The sequence below is a fragment of the Bufo gargarizans genome, chromosome 3 (assembly GCF_014858855.1).
Source record: "Bufo gargarizans isolate SCDJY-AF-19 chromosome 3, ASM1485885v1, whole genome shotgun sequence".
NCBI classification, from domain to species: Eukaryota; Metazoa; Chordata; class Amphibia; order Anura; family Bufonidae; genus Bufo; species Bufo gargarizans.
Genome location: NC_058082.1, coordinates 127,890,264 through 127,914,444, shown reverse-complemented (window position 1 = coordinate 127,914,444; position 24,181 = coordinate 127,890,264). Strand labels below are relative to the sequence as shown.

At 43.4% G+C, this 24,181-nt stretch overlaps 1 protein-coding gene across 5 annotated transcripts in view; it reads left to right on the top strand.

Moving 5' to 3' along the window:
- Positions 1 to 24,181, top strand: part of DGKH (diacylglycerol kinase eta) — a 215,421-nt gene that overhangs the window by 109,436 nt on the left and 81,804 nt on the right. For all 5 annotated transcript variants that reach the window (XM_044286089.1, XM_044286090.1, XM_044286092.1 and 2 more), the window contains one exon: positions 6,429 to 6,509. In XM_044286089.1, the coding sequence (XP_044142024.1) occupies positions 6,429 to 6,509 (81 nt within the window). The remainder of the gene's footprint in view (positions 1 to 6,428; positions 6,510 to 24,181) is intronic.

Below are 24,181 nucleotides of genomic sequence, written 5' to 3'. Positions count from 1 at the left end.
AGAGTGGGGATTCTGGAGCAGGGGGCGCTGGGAATGAAGTGTAAGTTTACTTGTTATTTGACACACCCCTAGCAGTTTACAAAAATAAAAGAATACCATGGAAAACCCCTTAACAAGTTCAAGACCGGGCCATTTACCCCCCTTCCTAGCCAGGTACATTTTCAGTTATTTTTTCTTTCTTTTTGTGCTTTCATCTTTGAACTATTTTTCCTGGTTAATTATGGATGTAATTTTTGTGCTCTTTTTTTATGATATATGGATATTTATTTTTAGGTTTTTATTTCAGTACTTTTTAATTTTAATTTTTTTATTTAAAAAGGAAATGGTCATTTTATTTTTTTTTTTTCCATTTCTATAATTTTTTAATAGTACAACATGCAACTACTTTTTTAAAAATATTGTCGTTTTTTTTTTATAATAGTAGTGTTGATATAAGGCCTAGTTCATACTCTAGTTATTTGGTCAGTTATTTCCATCATTTATTATGAACCAAAACCAGGTGCGGGTCAAAAACACAGAACAGGTGCAGATCTTTCCATTTCACCTTATCTCTGTGTAGCTTCACTACTGGTTTTTATCTCACAATAACTGATGGAAAAAACTGACCAAATAACTTAAGTGTGAACTCTGCCTAAGGGATGTATGGGTTATGTTTGCCCTGGCTGGGCCTAGAAGCCTTATTGTAATAGTTTTTGTTTAGTTATTTTGTCTTCATTTTACAAATTGGGCCTTCGATAAGTTCATACACGACCTTTGGGGGACATTTAACATTACATTTTGTATTGCTGATTTATCCTATAATTGGGGCTGACATAATACCCCCCTCTACAGGTGAAAATAATACCCCCAGAGAGGTTGTGCAAGGCTGTACAACCTCATGGCAGAGCTGATCTTGGTCTGCAAAGACCCAGCAGCTCCATGCAGTTACCTGACCCCCAGCATGATCGCTAGGAACATTATAGAAAGCGGCATTGTGTATATAGAGATGAGGAAGGCAGGGATCCCTTATCTATGGGGAACCCTTCTGTTAGTGACAGCGGGGTCCCCACACGATGAGCATGCACCTGCAAACATGGACATTCAGAAACACACTTGCGGGGATAAGTGCCGACTGCCCTGACATATACGTATAGTCAACCAGCAAATGGTTAATGCAGTATTTCACAACATATACCTCCAACAGAAAGCTTCAACATATGTCACACTCTTTAGGTCTATAGCGGCATATGTCAGGCCCCCCCAATAATATATATTTATTTATATACTCTATATCCTTTTTTTTTTTTTTTTTTTTATATAATAGATGCAGTTGCATTGAAAAGTGTAATCAATTGTGTTATTCTGTACAGCCAAGAAAAAAATATACAAATGCAGTAGAAGCTAAAACTACATATCCTGAATGTGTTTCCATAGCGTAATATGAACAAAGCCTAAACGTTATCCATATAGCAATTTATATTATATCATATATACGAAACACAGATTGGAACATGTGCCCTCAGTTGTATATCGTGATCGTAAGCAGGTGAAAGAGCATGTTCACCTCTGTAAACTATTTCAAGAAATATGGGACCCTATGCAGTCCACATATGCATCACCAACCTGGGTGTCCTATCAGATGATCTGGCTTCTGGGTACATTTATTTATTTATTTAGTGCTTTTTTCCCACGCTTTATATTCCTTTTAGAAAATAGAGTCCAATTTGGTGTTCAATTTGGAATACTTACTGGGGTAACTATTTAGGGTTCTGTGTGATGCCTAAATAGCAGTCTCATAGCCTGACCCTTAAAGGGGTTGTTCACGAAACAGGTTTCAAAGCAGCACCTGGATCTTAATACTTTTTTAACTGCAAGTAATTACAAATTTAGCATAGCAGCTGAGTTATTCAATAAAATGTATCTGTATAGCGCCACCTGCAGTTTGTTCTTTTTCTTATTTCTTTGTCCTGCTCACTGAGAAGGCCGCACATGCTCAGTTTTATCCGTCAGCTGCCTCCTGAGCTGTGATAGGGAGAGCATGGACACGCCCCCTTAGCTGCAGCAGGAAAGACACTCCCCTGAGCTCCAGCTTGATATAGATCTAGAAGTACAATAAATGGGGAGATCTCTGGACCTATGTGAGGTACAGGGCTGGTTCTAGCTTTGTTAGAAAGAAATTACTGTATACTATATGATCTCGGATTTTCATTTTTTAATTAGTCATGGGATAATCCCTTTAATGGAGCAAAGTACCAGACGTTAGAAGCAGTGAAGGAAATCTGGGTATAGCACAGACACACTGAAACTTTGTATACTTGGAAAATAAACAGAGAAGTCGGTTAAAATAACTTTGTGACGTGGTGATTTCCTTTATGCCGAGTCCACGGTGCCACAGTTTGATAGGACCTAACTTCTAGAAGGTTGTGGACAGGAATACGCTCTGAGCATTCCAGTTCAGATTGTGCTCTGGGAGGCTCGGAGAAGCCACACATTTTTCAGGATTTCTTATTTTAGTATCTTTTTATGCAACTCCTATGGGAAATGTTATTTTGGCAGCACAATTGCAGATTACCACACACAGTACAGGGACATAGTGTTTTTTTTATTTGAGGCAGAAAGCCGCACTATTTTTATTCTCTCTGCTGACGTCAAAGAGAACTGTAGAGCTGAATTTCAGTTTCACGGTTTTTCAGCATTAAACCAAATAAGGCAGTTAACAGGGTGTCTATACAGTGGGTCTAATCCCTAAAAATGTAAATGATGTGCTCCACAATCGTGCCTTTCAGGACCACGTCTTATGACCTTACAGCTTTACTTCTGTGGAGGTTAATTTGGTTTTAGAAACGCTCGCTTAATGTTGCTAGGTGCTTTAATGCTGAAAACTCGGGTGCCAGACCATGATCACTTGGATAGTAATCACCTATCCTGGGAAAAGGTCATCAATATCCGAAGCTTGGAGTGACCTGTTACCATTCCTGACATGCCTGTGCTGCTAAATGCTTTCATTCCCCATGAAATAACAATTCTGAACCATCTGATCTTAGCCTTTCCTCAATTATTCCTCCTTGCAATTTAGGAGTGTTGCCATACTCCTTGTTGAAGAGGTTTATGCCTACTCCATTTGATTCTGTCAGCACTGATTGGACAGTATAAGGGACACACCCACAACTGTTAACACCCAGTTGTCAATTTATGTTTCTAGGAGTAATAAAATAGGAACCTCACAATATAGATTTCAAAAAGAGCTGCTCCAGAATTGTTCTTGCTTGGAGAATACAGTTATTTACTAAAGCGGACATGTCTGGAGAGCTGAGAGGTCCTACTTAATTGGTATCATTTCAGATTTTAACGTCTTCCCTTTGACCCGGTCCATCCCCTGAAGGGAGAACATTTTATATCTGTTCCAGAAACTCTACATAATTTATTAATGGTCGGATTAGACTTTTATTGCTTTGGTTAACTTACAATTAATTTTTGTCCAAAAAGTATGGATTCAATTATAAGATTGCATATGAGAACATGTCATAAGACTACTTTATGCTGCTCCTCTGTTGGCTTTAAAGAGAACCTGTCACCGGGATTTTGTGTATAGAGCTGAGGACATGGGTTGCTAGATGGCCGCTAGCACATCCGCAATACCCAGTCCCCATAGCTCTGTGTGCTTTTATTGTGGAGAAAAAAAACGATTTGATCCATGTGCAAATTACCCCGAGATGTGTCCTGTACGTGAGATGAGTCCAGCGTGAAGGAGCCCAGCACCGCCCCTGCATCCTCAGAATCTCCTCCTTGCTCCCCAACATCAGACAGCCAGAGCGCCGTAGTCTCGCGATGCGTGAGCTAGCGCATGCGCTGTTCCTTCACTGAGGCTGATGCCAGCACAGGGAAGGAACACTCTGAGGACACTGCGCATGAGCTAGCTTGCGCATCGCGAGATTACGGCGCTCTGGCTGTCTGATGTCAAGGAGGAGATTCTGAGGATGCGGGGCGGTGCTGCGCTCCTTCACGCTGGACTCATCTCACGTACAGGACACATCTCAGGGTAATTTGCATATGGATCAAATAGGTTTTTTTTGCAAACCCATGTCCTCAGCTATATACATCAAATCCCGGTGACCGGTTCCCTTTAACCACTTCAGGATCAGGACCATTTTCATTTTTTTGTATTCTTTTTCCTCCCCCTATAAGACCCATACCTTTTTTACTTTTCTGTTCACATCGCCCTGTTGTATTTTTTTTAATGGCACCATTTAATTTACCATGTTTTGTATGAGGAACGCGAGAAAAATATTTTTTGTAGGGAAAAAAAACCAAATGCAATTCAGTCATTTTTTGGGGGGGGGGTTTGTTTTTGTGGTGTTCATTGTGCACAATTACAGTGATGCCAGATTTATATTATTTGTATGTATTTTTTTTTTTTATAACTTTTTTCCCAGTACGCACCCTGAACGGGTTCATGAAATGTAATGTGACCAGAGCCTTATACTTCATGGATTGATGGTCTGTATTTGTGGCTATAGCATTGGAAGCATTCCCAGCACATTCCCTGAACGCGTTCAGAAAACATAGTGTGCACAGAGCCTTATACATCACGTAGGCCCAGTCTAAACAGAAGCTAAAGCATGTGATGAATTCCCAATTCTGCAGTCGTGTTTGGTTGACCCTTTGGGTCCATTCACACGTCTGTAACGTGTTTTGCAGATCCGCAAAACACGGACAGCGGCAATGTGCGTTCTGCATTTTGCGGACCGCACATCGCCGGCACTAATAGAACATGCCTATTCTTGTCCGCAATTGCGGACAAGAATAGGACATGTTCTAATTTTTTTCTGGAGTGGAAATGCGGACCAGGAAGCGCAGGTCCACATTTCCGTCCCCATAGAAATGAATGGGTCCGCAATTCCGTTCCGCAAAATGCGGAACGAAATTGCGGACGTGTGAATGGATCCTTACAATATGACCCTTTTTGGTAGCCATTAGGGCATGTACATGGCCACGTGCCATTGTTTTTCACCCCAGCGCACATGACGGATTAAAAAACGGGGAAAAGCACATGAATGTTTTCACGTTCTACTGGCTTGTGATGTGCGAATCTTGGACGTACCTTGTGCGGTTTGGGTTTGTATTAAAATCCTCAACATACGATGTGTTGTTGAGCGCTGCTGGTTCACACATACGCATCCATGATATCTGTGCAGCGTAGCACATTAATGATGCATGACCGCCATCGTGAGGAGGCGTAACGAGAGAATCCGTCACAACACAGCACGCCGTGAGACGAGCTGTTCCCTACAACCCTGCATCAGGGCCACATTGAATGGTAGACATTGGGGGAGGTATGTGACGAGGGAAAATCAGAGCCCGTATGAAATCAGTCCTGTCATTTCTCCTAGGCCCTTCGAAAATTAGGTAGTTTTTTTCTCTGACGTTTTTAAGTGTTTTTTTGTGATTGTTTGTTAGATTTAGACAGCGGCACTTTTTTTTATTATTTTTTTAAACCGAAGCATTCTCTGGCTATTTTTTCCTGGTGTTTTTCTCATAGTTTTTCTATTCCTATAGAGAAGCCTATGTGAGAAATGCTTGTAACAAAATGACACGAAATAAAAAATGGCATAAACAAAAAAACGATGGCACTAGTTTTGCTAAATCCCCCTTATTTTTCAGTGTATTCAGCGTGAGAAAGCCCTGCATGCTGAAACATTGCTTACTGTTACAAATAAAGCAGGTTATGCTGAATGTGGCAGTGCCTTGGACCTCTCTTGCAGGTTGGGTTACCTGGGGGATTTAGGTGGAGCCTGATCCCCAAAACGGCACAGAGTAACCTGGTGCACATGCTACACACGTCCTTCATGACATGCATCCAGATGTCCGTGAAGCATCAGTGCTTGGTCCAGGTGTTTGTTTTTTACCCTCTCTGTGTCATCCATATTCCACATGCACTGCTAGGCTGAAGGGATTTCCAAATCATCTCCTAGCAGTGGTCATCCGTGATGCCAACTCTGTCCTGTCAGTGGTTTTCATGGACCCGTATACTTTAATGGGCGTGTTTGGTGACTTACCCATAGACTGGATGTGACCTCTGCAGAAAATCGCAGGCCTCACCACTGAGGTCAGTGATTGGCTACAGCAGTGTACGGGGTGTCACCACTGCAGTCAGGAACAAGACTTCATGGCTGCAGCGGCAAGGAGGATAGGGGCTGAGGCCCGGAGAGTACGACTTCTCTTATTGTTTGAACACCTTCCCTGCATTTAAACTTTTCTTTTAAGCTGTGACAACCCCTTTAAGGTACTAAGCAGTCATGCCTAGTATTTGCTCAGCCAGTGTATACTGGTGGCGTCATGATTGTTTCTCTCTCTCTCTCGTCTCGACATTGTAATGTAAAGGTGGCATTTATTCATGACTGTTACCATGCTTGTAAACCTGATATGCTCTTTTTTTTGTCTTTCTGTAGTCTCTTATATTTGACGAGGTTGACCTGTCGGACGCCAGTGTAGCAGAATCAAGTACAAAGAATGTCAACAACAGCTTCACGGTAAGACGTAGAAATATGTGGCACTGAAATCTAAAAATCTATGGGGTCATTTATCAAACTGGTGTAAAGTAGAACTGGCTTAGTTGCTCATAGCAACCAGATTCCATAGGAGCTGTAAAAAATGAAAGGTGGAATCTGATTGGCTGCTATGGGCAACTAAGCCAGTTCTACTTTACACCAGTTTGATAAATGACCCCACAAGTGTGTTTTGTGAGGGGAAAAATGGCATTTATCATATCACCTGTCACGTGTTTTAATGCTGTATGTTTTCAGATTGATTTTGCGAGTAACCCGTGGTATGAAACAAAGAAAAGGATAAGTAATGGCTCCGTCAGTCCCATGGACTTTGATTGGAATGGCAGGGCGCATGCTCCACCGCCTCTCTATTCAAACCCCTCACTGCAAGTCCACAGTGAGGACGAGCGGAGACTTGGGACCCGTTCTAGTAATCGGCGGGGGGTGGGGGGGGGGTGTCTCGCTGGTAGAGCCTTTAGTGATCTTAATTTCGGCACCTAGGGAATAGGGGTTAAAGAGGACCTGTCGCCACAAAATGCAGTGCAGTCTGCAGGCAGGAGGAGCTGAGCAGACTGATATATTGTTTTATGGGAAATGATTCAGTAAAACTTGTAATTTATACAGTTAAATCTCTATTTGTGACTTCATTGTACACAGGGGAGATGTTACTAGTGACTGATAGCATTCTATATCTAGGTCTGTATACTAAGATCTCTGTCTGTCACTGATGGCTTAAGTATAAAAATTTAAATTTAAAATTTTATTGACTCTTTTCCCATAAAACTATACATCAGTCAGCTCAGCTCCTCCTGCTCTATAACATGCTGCCTGCAGATTGCATTGTGTTTTGTGGTGACAGGTCCCCTTTAAAGAGGACCTTTCATTGAGCCTAGCTCTGGTCTAATTATTATCCTACCTTATAGTGCGGCCCCCACTGATGCCATGACACTTTTTTTTCTTTCTACAGAACCCCCTGTTCATCCGCTGTTGGCCCCGTATATTTTGGTGCCTTATATTATAATGAGGCGACTCGGTTATACTAGGCGGAGACTTGCATTTTCCCTGGGCGCGGTTATCTTCTCCCTGGCTTTGAGTGCATCCAATCAGAGCGCTCCGCTCTTAGCCAGGGACAATGAGCTCAAGTTCTCGTGAGAATCGCGAGAACTTGAGCGTGTAGACATACTTGAACTCATTCTCCCTGGCTACGAGCGGGGCGCTCTGATTAGATGCGCTCACAGCCAGGGGGAAGATAACCGCTCCCAGGAAAAATACAAGTCTCCGCCTAGTGTAACCGAGTCGCCTTTATTATAATATAAGGCGCCAAAATATACGGCGCCAACAGCAGACGAATAATTAGACTAGAGCTAGCCTGATGAAAGGTCCTCTTTTTGACATTGATGAGTTGTAAAGCAGACAAGATGTTAACCACCTCAGCCCCCCTAGCTTAAACCCCCTTAATGACCAGACCACTTTTTACAATTCTGCACTACACTACTTTCACCGTTTATTGCTCGGTCATACAACTTACCACCCAAATGAATTTTACCTCCTTTTCTTCTCACTAATAGAGCTTTCATTTGGTGGTATTTCATTGCTGCTGACATTTTTACTTTTTTTTTTATATTAATCGAAAATGACCGAAGTTTTAGCAAAAAAATGAAATTTTTCACTTTCTGTTGTAAACTTTTTCAAATAAAACTACATTTCTATATAAATTTTTCTCTAAATTTATTGTTCTAAATGTCTTTGATAAAAAAAATGCATTAAGTGTATATTTATTGGTTTGGGTAAAAGTTATAGCGTTTACAAACTATGGTGCCAAAATTTTTTTTACGCACTTTGACTTTCTGAGCACCTGTCATGTTTCCTGAGGTTCTACAATGCCCAGACAGTAGAAACACCCCACAAATGACCCCATTACGGAAAGAAGACACCCTAAGGTATTCTCTGATGGGCATAGTGAGTTCATGGAAGTTTTTATTTTTTTGTCACAAGTTAGCGGAAACTGATTTTATTTTATTTTTTTCTTACAAAGTCTCATATTCCACTAACTTGTGACAAAAAATAAAATTTTACATGAACTCACCATACCCCTCACGGAATACCTTGGGATGTCTTCTTTCCAAAATGGGGTCACATGTGGGGTATTTATACTGCCCTGGCATTTTAGGGGCCCTAAAGCATGAGAAGAAGTCTGGAATCCAAATGTCTAAAAATGCCCTCCTAAAAGGTACTCATTGGAATTTGGGCCCCTTTGCGCACCTAGGCTGCAAAAAAGTGTCACACATGTGGTATCGCCGTACTCAGGAGAAGTAGGGCAATGTGTTTTGGGGTGTATTTTTACATATGCCCATACTTGGTGTGAGAAATATCTCTGTAAATGACAACTTTTTACATTTTTTTTATACAAAGTTGTCAATTTACTGAGATATTTCTCTCACCCAGCATGGGTATATGTAAAAATATACCCCAAACCACATTGCCCTATTTCTCCTGAGTACGGCGATGCCAAATGTGTGAAACTTTTTTTTTGCAGCCAAGATGCGCAAAGGGACTCAAATTCCAATGAGTACCTTTAGGATTTCACAGGGCATTTTTACGCATTTGGATTCCGTGAGGGAGTTCATGTAATTTTTTATTTTTTGTCACAAGTTAGTGGAATATGAGACTTTGTAAGAAAAAACAAAACAATTTCCGCTAACTTGTGCCCCAAAAAAAAAAAAAATCTTCTATGAACTCGCCATGCCCCTCAAAAGTGATCTTTATAGTGCCGCAGCGATTTTACGGTGTTTTTGCAGTGATCAGAAAAAATATATATTCTGTCACTGCGGTGGGGCGGACTGAACGCAAGTGTGCGCACAAGATCAGGCCTGATCGGGCGAACACTGAGTTTTTTGAAGAGCCTATAGAACATGTCCTATTCTTGTCCTCAATTGCGGACAAGAAAAGGCATTTTCTATATAGTTCTGGCAATGTGCGGATCCGCAATGCGGAAAGCACATTGATGGTGTCCGTGTTTTGCGGATCTGCAAAACACATACGGACGCCTGAATGGAGCCTTACAGGGGGGATATCAATGACATGGGGGTGATCAGGGAGTCTATATGGGGTGATCAGGGGTTAATAAGTGATAGGGGGGGTGTAGTGTAGTGTGGTGATTGGTGCTACTTACAGAGCTGCCTGTGTCCTCTGGTGGTCGATCCAAGCAAAAGGGACCACCAGAGAACCAGGTAGCAGGTATATTAGACACTGTTAACAAAACAGCGTCTAATATACCTTTTTGGGGTAAAAGAAATCGCATCTACAGCCTGCCAGCGAATGATTGCTGCTGGCAGGCTGTAGATCAACTTCTCAGCTGCGCGTCGTTGTGAACGCGCGTGCGTTCACGCGAAATCTCGGCTGTCGCGAGATGATGCATTGCGTGACAGAGGAATAACCCCCGGCCGCCCGCAGGACGCATCCCTGAGTTAGGCGGTCGGGAGGTGTTTAAAGGGATTGTCCCACGAAACATATTCTGCAGTTTTCAAACCTACTTTTATATGTGGCATTGCTACTAAGCTATTCAATAAAATGCGCCATCTTCTATTTGTTTTGTTTTTTTCTATTTCTCTGTCCACCTCCAACTGCCTCCTGAGCTGTGATGGGGAGAGAGCTGCAGCAGAAAGGGCACACCCTGCGCTGTGATAGGGAGAGCTGAGACACGCCTCCTGAGCTGCAGCAGAAAAGACACTCCCCTTGAACTATCAGCTTGATATAAATCTTGCAGAGCAATTAATGTGGAGATCTCTGGATCCATGTGAGGTGCAGGGCTGGTTCTAGCTTTGTTAGAAAGACTATGTCATGGGCTATATGATGTCTATATTACAATTATATTAGAATAATACAAAAAAATTATACTCACTGCCCCCGACCCCAATCTGTTCCAGCACGGTCACTCCTGTCCTCTCCACCACTGTAGCCATGACATCATATTTTGGTTGTAATGATGACATACCTCTATGCTGCATGTGACTGCTGCAGACAATCGCTGGTCTCAGTGATATGCAGCATGAGACTACTGAGGCCAGTGACTGTCTGCAGCAGTCATGTACAGTATATGGGCACTTTACATCTGCAGTCAGAAAAACAACCCCTGGCAGGGAGGACAGAGATGTGGAGGGGAGGTGTTCTTATTAGGCTCCTTTCACACTAGCGTTCGTCGGTCCGCTCGTGAGCTCCGTTTGAAGGAGCTCACGAGCGGACCCGAACGCCTCCGTCCAGCCCTGATGCAGTCTGAATGGAGCGCATCCGCTCAGACTGCATCAGTCTGGCGGCGTTCAGCCTCCGCTCCGCTCGCCTCCACACGGCCAGGCGGAGAGCTGAACGCTGCTTGCAGTGTTCGGGTGTCCGCCTGGCCGTGCGGAGGCGTGCGGATCCGTTCAGACTTACAATGTAAGTCAATGGGAACGGATCCGCTTGAAGATGACACCATATGGCTCAATCTTCAAGCGGATCCGTCCCCCATTGACTTTACATTGAAAGTCTGAACGGATCCGCTCAGGCATCTTGCGCACTTAGAAATTTTTCTAAGTTATTAATGCAGACGGATCCGTACTGAACGGAGCCTCCGTCTGCATTAATATGATCGGATCCGTTCAGAACGGATCCGATCAAGCGCTAGTGTGAAAGTAGCCTTATTCTAATGGCTTCCTGGCTTTTTTTTTATTTATTTATTTATTTATTTTTTATTGACCGCTTTATATAAAATGGGGTTATCACATATTAACAGCCTATATGTGAATATTCTATGTAATTATTTTTATGTTTGTGGATGGTTCTTGGATATAATTTTAGAAGTCACTTCATGTATTCCTACTCTCGAGAATATTAGAATGTATTGGCTCTGATGAGCCGAAGTTATTGCTTTGCGAAGTCTCGCAAGACTTATCATAATAACTACAGAAATTGATTTATACTGTAAAAAAACATTTCCCGAACTCTGGTTCGGTTCCAAGGTATGGAAAAGGAATGCACACATTTCTTTTTTTATGTGGACCTATTTAAGTGAATGGTTCTGTATATAGGCCACAATAAAAACGGAATGGACACGAAAAAAATAAATAAAATTTGTGTGCATGAGCCTTTAGTGTTTTATGATACAGTCAGTTCAGGGGAGCTGCGGTCGGCCTGGGAGATCCGGCAGACACACGGGCAGTGTTTCCTGGGCCGATCACAGTCGTGTGTATTAGCCTTTACTGCTATATTTTTCAGTCCTTGCGCATCTCAAAAAGGGTGCATGGAAAAGTCCTCTGCCTCTCCTCGTCAGTTTAATGCATTTATTTTAATCATGTCGCTTAGGCTTCATTCAGACAGCTGTAATGTGGCTGCATTTTAGCGGCTGTGTTACGAATGCAAATCCAGACCGAAAATGTACAGTATCGTTGATCCCCATGATGCTGTTAGTTCAGGTAGTTTAAAGGGTAACTGTCATATTTTTATTTTATTTGCTAGTTTATTAGAGCTAGGCATGTATACCTGAGTTAGTCTGTCAATGATTGTCAAAGATCTGTAATTACCTTATAATAACAGCTTTCATTAATGTCCTTTGTCTCTTTCCACTGCTCCCTTAAAAGACTGTTGCTATGGCTTGTCTGTCTCCAGCTAAGAAGACAGGAAGATGGCGGGGGCGGTCCTTCACGCTGCATGCCTGGATTAGGCTCAGAGTGAGGAGGCGTGTCTCTCAGTAATCCAATTTGATTGGCTGGCAGGGAGCTGCTGGCTACTGCTAGTGTGTATAGGAAGTGAGGGAAAGCAGTTTTGGCCTCAGAGAACTGGCAGAGGAGCCATCTTGAGAAGGTCCTCATATTGTAAATGTTTAAACTGCCGTAACTAAGGGAAAAGCTCAAAGAAAACAATGGTATATGAAGAAACCAAAGATTGCTTTATGCATAATGCTGTTGCAGCAGTAACATGCTAAAATCGATTTTTCTATGAAAACATGACATTTACCCTTTAAGCCTGTGGATATGTGGCTGTAATGAGAGATAACATAATAAGTGTCATAGATGCCGGTACAGGCATTTTTACACTTTGTAAAGAGACGTATGCATATTTCTACACAAGACTTTCCCTGCACTGATGAGTGCTCTGACTGGCACAGCAATAATACTGGTGCCCAACACGGCAAGCAATAGCTGGGCAATAAGTACGGAGCTTGTTGTTAATAACTCCTTAATGCAGAATAACTGTATGTCATTAGCATGTGGTGAATGTATGGCACGGGGCTCATGAGTTTATACATGAGTAATACAGCTGACACCCAGCTGCAATGATGGGGATCAGAGAGAACTCCTGTCATTTAACCCTTCAGATGCCTAAAGTGGGAACAAAAATGCTTTTTTAATTTTTTATTTTCCTATTGCAGGCTTCTGATGTTTTGTGTGTGTTACAATCTTATTGTCAGAGTGCACATTGGAAACACCACATTAGTTTATGGTTAAACTGCATGTGGGTGCTAGGGATCGACCGGTATAGATTTTTTTTTTTTGAGCCGATACCGATAATCTGTGAACTTTCAGGCCGATAGCCATAATATATAGTAGTTGGTAGTCACTGAGGTGGTGGAAATTTGCATTTGGCACTAGTATATTATAAACATAAATTAAAAATTAATAAAGCCCTTAGTTGGTAGTCAATTTATAATTTAAATGTATAATATACTAGTGCCAAATGACAATTTCCACACCATCCCCCCCCCATCCTCACTGACTCTATTAACCCCAACCAGACATTAGATCAGCCCTTTATTAATCCCCATCAGACCTCAGATCAGACCTTTATTAACCCTTATCAGACCTCAGATAAGACTTTTATTAACCCCTATCACACTTTAGATGAATAAAATAAAAAATCTCTTCTCCTCTCCTGCGCCACGGCTCCTCTTCATCTCCGGGTCCAGCGTCTCGCTTCCCTGTGTTTTCCGACCCGCGCTGCAATGTCATCTGACAGTGTGCAGCGTCAGGTCATAGTGCGCGCACTACTTCCTGACGCTGTACGGGGTCAGGACAATGCAGCGTGGGCCCCATCAAAGAATACCAGGGAGGGTGAGTATCGGAAGCGCTTGCTGCGCTTCTTCCCCCCTGCCGGCACCCGATGCATACTAGTGCTCGCTTCCATAATGGTAGCGCTCACAAGTATTCGCTATATACACATTATCGGTATATTGACAAGGTTAGATGCCGATACTGATAATGTATAAAATCCTGAATATCGTCCGATGATATCGGTACTTATGATAATCGGTCGATCCCTAGTGGGTGCACAGAAGCTGCACCTCACATGGCATGGCCGGTTTCATCCATAGGCTATATTCACATACAGTGGTTGAGGTGCCATTAAAACCATATCAGGAAAAATAATGTGTTTTTGCCACTGTTTTCATTGTATTTTAATGTGTTTGATGTGTGAACACTTCAGTGTAATATGTTTCACCTATGAAACCGCAGCTGCTTAGAAAAAACATGGCAAAACACGTTTTTTCCCCCCAGTGCAAATGTAACTGTTCTTAAACCCATACATGTGAAATACATCTTAAGGCTCCATTCAGACGTCCGTAGAATGTGTCCCGTTCCAGATAATTGCAACGGGTGCGGACCCATTTATTCTCTTTGTGTCAGGAATGGATGCGGACAGCACACAGTGTGATGTCCACATTTCCGGAGCACGGCCCCGAACTTCTGGTCCGCGGCTTCAGAAAAAAATAGAACATGTCCTATTCTTGTCCGCAATAGCGGACAAGAATAGGCAGTTCTATGGGGGTTCTGGCCAGGTGTATTGCGGATCCGTTATACACTACGGACGTGTGAATGGGCCCTTAGTAGGCACTTACTCTCTTAGCCTTATCTTAGACCGCAGATTATCCGGAACAAGCGTCCATAGTAACCCTAGTTTCCAGTAATAGGCTCGTAAAATCAGGATGAAAGATGCCCAGTTATCAGTAGCACATCTCCCTGTGAACAGAATGAGGGAGGAACAACTGCAGTAGCCTGTGTATTCAGTAAAATGTATCTGTATAGCGCCACCTGCTGTTTGTTCTCTTTCTTCTTTGTACACCACGGTGAGGTGGACGCACCTGCACAGTTCCATCATTCATCTGCCTTCTGAGCTGTGATAGGGAGAGTGCTGTAGAAGAAAGGACATGCCTCCTGAGCTGCAGCAGAGAGGACATGACCCCTGAGAGGCCCGTTTAATATAAACCTAGCAGAGCAATTGGAGCAATGAATGGGGAGGTCCCTATATCCATGTGAGGTACAGGGCTGGTTCTAAGATTGGTCACCCCTGATGTGTACACATAGATACCGCCATCAGACTTTGCATCGACTGAATACTTCCATGTATAGTGATCTCCATTACTTTCTTCCATAAGTGCGCCCCCTACAGAGCTGCAAATGTGAAATCTTTCCAAAACAAAATAACTCGTCTTCATTGGAGAGCTGTGATATCCACCGTCCGCCGCCATTTTTCTCTTTACTTGGGTCTGGAATTGCTGGTGAAGCATATTTTTCCGCGGCTAAACTTAGAGCTTGGACATCCAGCTGTGTCACCCGCGGACAGCGACAGCTGTTTCTTAGCAACGGCCCAAACACATTCAGGCTTTTCTCAGCAAATAGTGGAAGAATTATATCTAACAAGTCTAAAGGGATAATAATATCCGACTAAAATGGGGTTAAAAACCGTGGTGTCGTCTTCCCTTAAAGGGATGTTGTGCAGAGTAGCTGCTGCCGTGCTCATGTGCATTGCCAAGCTGTAGTCCTCTAGGGCACTGCTACGAGGTTGCTATGTTTTAATACATCCACTGTTGTCTTTGGCGGCTTCAATTTGTTTTGTAAAAACAGATGGACTTGTAAAATTCTCCCTCCCTGCCAGTTCAGTGGTGTAAATGCCTCAGATCTGCATATGTTCCTGTGCGATGGCAGACGAGATATTTTTGGAGCTGAGCAGATTGGGTAAGAACCTGGAGTCTCATGACATCAGTTGGAATAATCCTGGAGGATATATATTTTTTAATGTTAAATGGAAGTAAAAGCATGCCCATGGAAAAGCGTCATCCGGAAGGCAGTGGATGCAGATTTAAAGCGGCTTCAGTCTGTATTTCCAGGCTTGCACTCAAGCTGTGAATTTACCACAGCCTGTGTACAGTATCTAGGGGGAGAACACATCATCCACTGAGGTTTATGAATGAGCACGGGGAAGTGGAGCGTGATCATGTCACGCTGTGCTGGACCCTTCACACGAGAGATCCCTACCGGCCCCACTGACCGATCATGGGGTCTTTTGAGGTTCTGTCGTAGTTTCTATAATTTTGACAGCAGGAATAGCATTGCATACTATTCTGTTGTAGCCATTAAACCCAACAAAGCCTCCAATTGTAGTGTGAACGTGGCCTTAAACAGGAGTTTAAGCCTTCCTCTTTATAGTGGAAGACTGGTAGAAGGATAAGATGGTTTGTGACTATTTATTTCTCTCTGTATTCTGAGCCTCTTGGGTGCTGTATATGAAGCAAAACACTTAGCATAGATTAGTAGAGTATCTCCATGGTTACAGACTACAAACAATCCCTGTGTGTAGTCTGAACTTGTAAATTAGTAGAGTATCTCCACGGTTACAGACTACAAACTAGGCATCCTCAAACTGCGGCCCTCCAGCTGTTGTAAAACTACAACTCCCACAATGCCCTGCTGTAGGCTGATACCTGTAGGCTGTTCGGGCATGCTGGGAGTTGTAGTTTTGCAACAGCTGGAGGGCCGCAGTTTGAGGATGCCTGCTACAAACAATCCCTGTGTGTAGTCTGAACTTGTAAGTAGTCTGAGCCTGCAGTCATGCACTACTCTCTTTAATCTACCCCCTAGGTTAGCAAAAAGTGTGTGTGTGTGTGTGTGTGTGTGTGTGAGGGGGGGGGGGGGGGGGGGGCAGATTTAGCATGGTGATCCTTCAGTCATATATTACACTGCACACAATTTGTTTGTAGTAAAAAATCAAACTAACTATACTGTAGGATCCTTTCAGTCAAGACTACATGTTGGGCTAGTTACACACTAGCGCTTTGAGATCTGGCAGGCTGTTCCCGAATCTCTCTGCATTCTGGCATTGCTGGAAGCTACCGCATCGCTATCCAGGCCCATTCACTATAATGGGCACCAGCGCACATCCAGCTGCAACCTGGCAAAAATGACGAAAGTCTGCTGGACGAAAACTGCTGTGTGCAGAGGTTCTCATCCCGCCAATTTTCAGCATGTTTGCCGGGTAGTGGCTGGATCTCTGCCAGTCCCCATGATAGTGACTCGGGCCGGCAGGTGTCAAGTAGCGTCCACCAGTGTCAGATCCAGACATCTCTGGCAGGCTGCTCCTTGCCGAAACAGCCTGCCAGAGGTGTCTAATGCAAATGTGAAGCTAGCCTTATTTTAAAAAGCTATAAATAATGGTTGCAAAAGGGGACACACCCTTTAATTTCCTTACATTTCCCTTCAGGGATTGATCTGTTTTAAACCATGGCAAGATGGTGGCTTTAGACTATCGAGTTAAAGAGAATAGTTTTATAAGATGTGCCAAGCCACAGGATAAACCCTTCAGCTCCTAGAAAGGTTTCACAGTACTGAATATACTCAGGGTTGTGGGTCAATATCGCTGTATCGTAGAAGTGTGCACTTAACCACCGCAAGCAGCCAATTATTACAGTACAAGGCTAGAAACTGAAAGCAAAGGTTTTGAGGTTTTGGTTGATTTGATTTTTCACTTCCCGTCTTAGAGCAATGATGGTAAATGAGCAGTATTAGTTTGTGTTGTGTTTTTTTTTTTTTTTTTTTTAAGCAACTCTTTGGCAAGTCCTGGAATCGTCCTCTGTACATGTCTGCTGGCCCTGATCTCCAAGCCATGCTGACAGTCATTGGCCAGGGTGAATGAAGAGGAGATAAACGGTATAGCCATAATTTTTATTTGATCTTTATGGATCATGATACCGTTTCCAGCAGCACGATCCATACATGTCACTCTTGGTGACAGTATTCAGGTCATCGCTGCCTTGCTTGCGGAAAGCCATTAATGGGCACCAATGATGTTCCTCGCCCAGCAAGTTTATTGGCTGGGTATCAGGACTGGTAATTTTAGTTTAGAAAGATTTTATTTTATTTTTTAAACGTGATCAGTAGTCTTTCCGAATCCTTCTTCAAAGGGTCAATCGGAAGGAAGTGATGATCCCTTTGACTTTGTGCGTACAAGAAGATGGCTGGACCATGCAGGCTGCCCTCCAGACCTTGATTCTCCTATATTAATCCAGAGATCAGCTTCAGATTCCTGCATTGGTTTGGTCTAGTAATATAGGGCAGCACTGGCTACGTGTGGCGGCTGGGAGCCAGTGACTGTGAGCCGCGGCATTAATGGGAATGACTGATCTATGATGTCGGTACTGTTTGTCTTATTCAGATATTTCTGCCTCTTTGATACAGGCCGTTCTCCAGACTGTCAATTGAAACCACAGTAGTGAACATTAGTCACCAAGTAACAGTATAGCAGACGATCCTTTTGAAATGGAAATCCTTAAATTTGGCAGGGTGATCCTGTACAGTACTTTGTACTATTTACATTGTAATGCCAGCTCCAAATAAAACACGCTTGTAGTATTCCAGCTCGATCCCTATTTGGGCTGCTAGTTCTCCCAGGGCTATAAAAGCGATTGTAACTGCACTTCATTATGTTATTATCACTGCTAATATCGCCTGTCGTATTCCAAGAAAGGGGCCGAGAAAGATGCAACTGAGGAAGCAAAGAGACCAGTGAAATAGTAAACTAAATTTATGGTTTTCTACGTTGAAAACGGCACAAGTCGCTAATCTTACACGTGTATGTTATGTAACTTTTATCGGTTTTCTTGTAAACCTTTTTATTACACGGCGATTTAAACATTTGTATATCTCGTTAGAAATTTCTCAGCAGTTTATTATATGCTGGCTAGTACATAAGTTCAAAGGGTTTTCTGAGATTTTCTGATCAGTGGGTGTCCGATACCTGGGACCCCCATAGATCAGCTTTTTGAGAAAGCAGCGGCATGCACAGTAGCGCCGCGGCCTTTACCAGCTTTCCCTAGGCCAATGACGGCACCTTCATCGATCATATGGCCTAGGCCCAGCGCAGCCCCACCCCATAGAAGTGAATGGGACTGAGTGCGATACCAAGTACAGCCGCTGTACTATGTATGGTACTGCGCTTGGTAAGTTGTGAAAAGGCCGCCAACGCCTTCTCTAACAGATGATTGTGGGGGTCCCAGGTGTCGGACCCCCACCATTCAGATAAAAATCCTGGAAAACCCTGTTAAAGGGGTTATCAGAGTAAGGCTACTTTCACAGTAGCGTTTTTTTGTGGCTCCGTCATGGATCTGAAAAAAACGCTTCCGTTACAATAACACAACCGCATGCATCCGTCATGAACGGATCCGGTTGTATTATGTCTTATATAGCCATGATGGATCCGTCATGAACACCATTGAAAGTCAATGGGGGACAGATCCGTTTTCTATTGTGTGCCAGGACGGATCCGTTTGGCTCAGTTTCATCAGCAGGCAGCGTTTTGGTGTCCGTCTGCAAAGCGGAATGGAGACTGATCGGAGGCAGACTGATGCATTCTGAGCGGATCCTTTTCTATTCAGAATGCATCAGGGCAAAACTGATCCGTTTTGGACCGCTTGTGAGAGCCCTGAACGGATCTCACAAACGGAAAGTGGGAAAGTAGTCTAAAACAAAACAAGAAAAAAAAAAAAAAGATAGAAGGCAGGGAAGGTGTTAACATAACAGGAGTGCACACCCCCTGGTTCAAACCCCCTCTGCTCCAGTGCCGTCGCTCAGATCTTCCCTGCTACTACAGTAAATGGGCATGTCAGTGGTATCACAGTGCGTCTCATGACCTACTGTGACCCGTAAAAAATCCAGACTGGATGGATTTTGTGTCGCAAGTTGTGCATGAGTTTAAGGCTCGGGCTAGCGACATAAAAGTCGCACAACATCCCAAGTTGTGTGCGATTTTTTTTTTTTTCTTCTCCCTTAACTTGAAGTCACAGGTGACTCGCCAGCGACATGGCAGTGTTTTTATAGCCAAATCACAGCTCTAAAATACTCATGCAACTTCAAGTTTCAGACAAGTCACACATATTTTTGTCACTCGACTTTTCTGTGACTTGCAGTTATGTGCCACATGTTGCCATGAAGCCCTAGCCTTAAAAAGCCTGGCGGCGGTGCTGGATCTCGGACAGTCCTTTAAAGGGATTTTTCTTTTTGCATCATTTTTGAAGGTAGCTGTAATTTTGTAATAGATTTCATTTCCCTTTCCTGTCCCTATCTTCTGTTCTAAACTGTGGTCACATGACCATGTCCATGCAACTCTCTTATTTCCTGTGATTTTATTGACGTGGACGTATCAGGGGCTGTGATAGGGGAGTGTCAGTGTAGCCAGCTGGATGGTAGGAGCTGTGCACTAACTGAGCGTTGTTGGGGGCGGTGGTAGAGAAAGGAGAGGTGCATCATGGGTTTGGTTGGATACAGAACAGGATATAACAAACAAGAGTGGTTTACATGTTGAAAATGGGTCAGGAGAGTCCATGGGAAAAATTATGTACTTGATGAAACTACATGAGCATATCTATTAAAGAACATAGTAATTCCAGAAATCCCCTTTAAGGTGCATTTGACTTAAGACAAATGCACTTCTATGTATTGATCAGTGTAAGTAGTCTACAAAGGGTTAAAACGGTGCTAAATATTCCTGCACTAAAGTTACCCTGGACAAAGTAAATGGAGTACTGCTCCTGCCCCCAGTTGGTAACGTCTGTGCCGATGGTCCTAGTGGTTACAGGTAAGTAGCCACCAATTGGCCATTTAGAAGTAGCTGTACTAGAACCATGTGAGATCCATGTAGGACATCTCTCTCTCTCTATATATATATATATTTTTTTTTTTTAAATCTTTTCTAATAAATAAAAAAAACTCATTTCTTTGTCTTCTTCAGCTGTGCCCTCTGTTGAAGTGAATACAAACCTTCTGTTACGTTGGAATCCCCTTCTATGCCAGTCTGGACACGGGGCTCCTGTAATGTAGCAGGCTTGTGTCTGTGCTTTTACATCTGACCCATGGAGATTGGATCATGCAGCCTATGTCATTTATTGCCGTAGCCCACATTTAAAAAGCATGAAGATAATGGGCTGTCTAGTGACTGTATACTCCCAGCCACAAATAGAATCCGTAGCATTGATTGTTTTGCATGTTGATTAATAAAAGTGGATGAACATGTCCTTGCGGTACTGCGGTAAGTTTGGAAGCGCTGTCAGGCTCTGAGATCTGTGACTGGATCATAGGTCAGTGGAAAGAGCAGCAGTTGTAGGACCTTTTCTGGTATTGACTTCTCTTGCAGGTAGATCATATGTAAGTTCACTTTAGAATCATTAGCGAAATGCATGTGATACGTCATCTGGATCTGCTGTACCCTTATGATCGGTAAGGGCATTCCTCTCGGACTCTCCCCGGCCCTAGAATAACGGGACAGAATTTCAGCATTTCTCCAATCAGGTAAATGGTGCGGTGCTGTAGTTCCATGTACAGCAGCCAGCCAAGGGTGGCGCTATGCAGGAAAACTGGAAAGCCAAGGTTCCAAACAGAAAGTTGTGACTCTTCCTAGCCATGTGAAGACTCTTCCAGGGTCCACTTTGCGTAACAGTTCCTGGCCCTTTTCAGATTTTGCAGTGTTCACTGAGTAAGCAGTCATCACATTATCAGATGGTAGGATTACAATGAAAGGCAACGGCTAATAGAGCTAATTCACAATCAGTAGATTTGTTCCAGAAGTTTACTGGGAGATATTTTTCTGGGAGGCCTTGGGGTCCATTCACACGTCCGTAAATGTGTTCTGTGGATCCGCAAATTGCGGATCCGCAAAACACGGACACTAGCAATGTGCATTGTGGAACGCACATCGCCGACACTATAATAGAAAATGCCTAATCTTGTCCGCAATTGCGGCCAAGAATAGGACATGTTCTATTTTTTTGGGCGGAAACTGAAGCACAGATGCGGAAGTGCGGATCCGCAAATGCGGATGCGGACAGCACATTCTGGCCCCATTGAAAATGAATGGGTCTGCACCCGTTCCGCAAAATTGCTGAACGGATGCGGACCCATTTTGCGGATTTTGTGAATGGACCCTTTAAGGGGTATTCCAGTTATTTCAAGTCATGTTGATAACTTTGACTGGTGGTGGTCTCATCACGAGAACAGGGGCCCCTCTGAAGTGAACGGAGCCACAGGTCAAGCATGTGCACTCCCTTGCCTTTATTATTAAGGGATTATTATTTTTAACATATATTAGTATACCCCAGCTGTGTTTCAGAACCGGGCAGAAGACGCTGCCGTAGACTGAAGACCCTGAGGAAGGGTGGGGGGTGTCTCATTGTGAATGAAGCGATTTGTGTCATAGCCCCAGAATGTCTGGCTGCAGCATGTTGCGGGGAATCCTTCGCATGATGTCATGCTCCCCCATTGCTGACAGCGGTAAGCATTGCACAGGCTCATTACGGGCGCTGGGATTAAATTGTGGTTTAATGACTCCTCTGTGTTCTGCTTGATGAGCTGTCCACTGGAAAAAAGAAGTCTGAGGTAATAAAGCGTGCACTTGGCACCCCGCTAATGAGGAAAAAATGTTTCTCTGCATTAAGAATTTATTGGAAAAAAATACAATCTTCTATTATTGAAGCGAGGACTGAAATAAAGCTTGTTAGACGTTTAGGGATGGAGAAGGCCTCTTGTGGTCACCACCGGCGCTGCGCAGCAGGACATCTGATGTAATGGGTCTATCCTTTCCTGGAAATGCTGACCTTATTTTCTGCATCTTTAAATAGTGTGTGGATATTACAGCACTAAATGTGCCTGGAAACCACCTCTGGATACTTTAAAAGCCGCAGCCCCAACGATGTGTGGCATAAAGATTTCTCTACTTCCCGTGTCAGTAGCTACTGTGCAATGGTCATTTTCTGGGAAGAGTAAATTCCTCGCCCTCCATTATTTGCCACACATCCATCTACCAGTGCTGTTCACCGTCTCTTTCTACCTTCCTCAATTTAATGCAATGCATTGTTCATCCTGCGCTCTCTGGTTCTTGAGCAGCTTGCCTCCGTTATAGAAAACATGATAAAAAGGAAGAGGAAACGAGGGGGAGTTAGTAAATTTCTACATTTGTCGCAAAATTGCAATTCTGGACTATGTTTTCTTAAGACATTGATTTGTGTATTTCTTCTGTTCTTCTTTCTGGAACTGTATGAAAAGATCAATGAGTGGGCGTTATCATCCCCCATGTCAATGGGGCGTGTCCCTGCGCAGTCTGCCCAATTAGTTTTAAAAATGTCCGACTGTATAGGCACACCGCCCATGGGCAAGGGGAAAGCACAGTACACAATTCTAAGAGCTGCTCCAGCGGTTTTCATTTCATCAGGAATAAACGTTTTTTCTAAAACAGAAATATTAGAGAACTGACAGGCCCCCTCTTAAAGGATGCCTATGACCTGCCACCCGTGCCCCAGTCCTGACTAGCCCACTACAGCATGGTGTCAGAATGACGGGGGTAAATATGCATTATTAGCCCTAGATTATTTGGCTCTTCCTTGAAGCTGGTATGAGGCACCATGGAAGGCTAGAGGCGTGGCAGATGTCGATTTTTAGTCTATTTCACCCTGAAAATGCAGAGTTTATAGTGCAGGAGGAGCTGAGCAGATTGATATAGTTTTATGGAAAAACATTCAATATAATTTGTAATTTATACATTTAAAGAGGTTGTCCAGGTTCACAGATGAACCCAGACATAACCACATTTTCACACAGGCGGGCCCTGTGATATGCATGTCGGCTTTTTTGTTTGTTTTTATACTGCTAGGCGGAGGCTTCCCCCTAGCAGTGTATTCAGTGACATCACTGGCACTGATGGGCGGGCATTAGCGCTGCCCTAGCAGTTTTACAGGCTAGGGCAGCTCTAAAGCCAGTCCATTGGTGCCAGTGATGTTATCGTGCTCACTGCCAGACTGAAGCCTCCGCCTATTAGTCCCTATGGACAGCCCGGTATGTCACTGTATCTAAAAAAAAAAAAAAAAAAAAGTCTTTGCCCTGTGTGATTTAGCGCAGGGCAAAGGAGATTATCAAAGCATTTCCTTGCTCTGATGCTCATATAAGGGGTAGTTCTAAACTGGACAACCCCTTTTAGGCCCTGTTCTGTCTGTACTGTATACACCCACTGGACTCCTAAGCAGAGGAAGGGCCGAGATGTTTTACTGACTTTTCCCGTAAAACGATATCAATCTGCTCAGCTCCTCCTGCTCTATAACAGATTGCATTGCCTTTGCAAAGTGACAGGCTTGCTTTAAGTAATTTTTTGTTTTAAAAACTCCTGTAAATCCTTAAAATGTAGAAGCGCGGTCTGTGGTGGGTTTTTCTCCGGCTGACAGTACTCCAGCGGAGTATTCAGCCGTTATGCCACCCACGTCTCTGTGCATCTCAATTAACTTTTACATGATCTGCTTCCTGTTATGGCTGTAATGAGCTCCCTGCTTTTCACATTGCAGCGCTCACTTACTGACTCTATTATTTCCATTTCTTCAC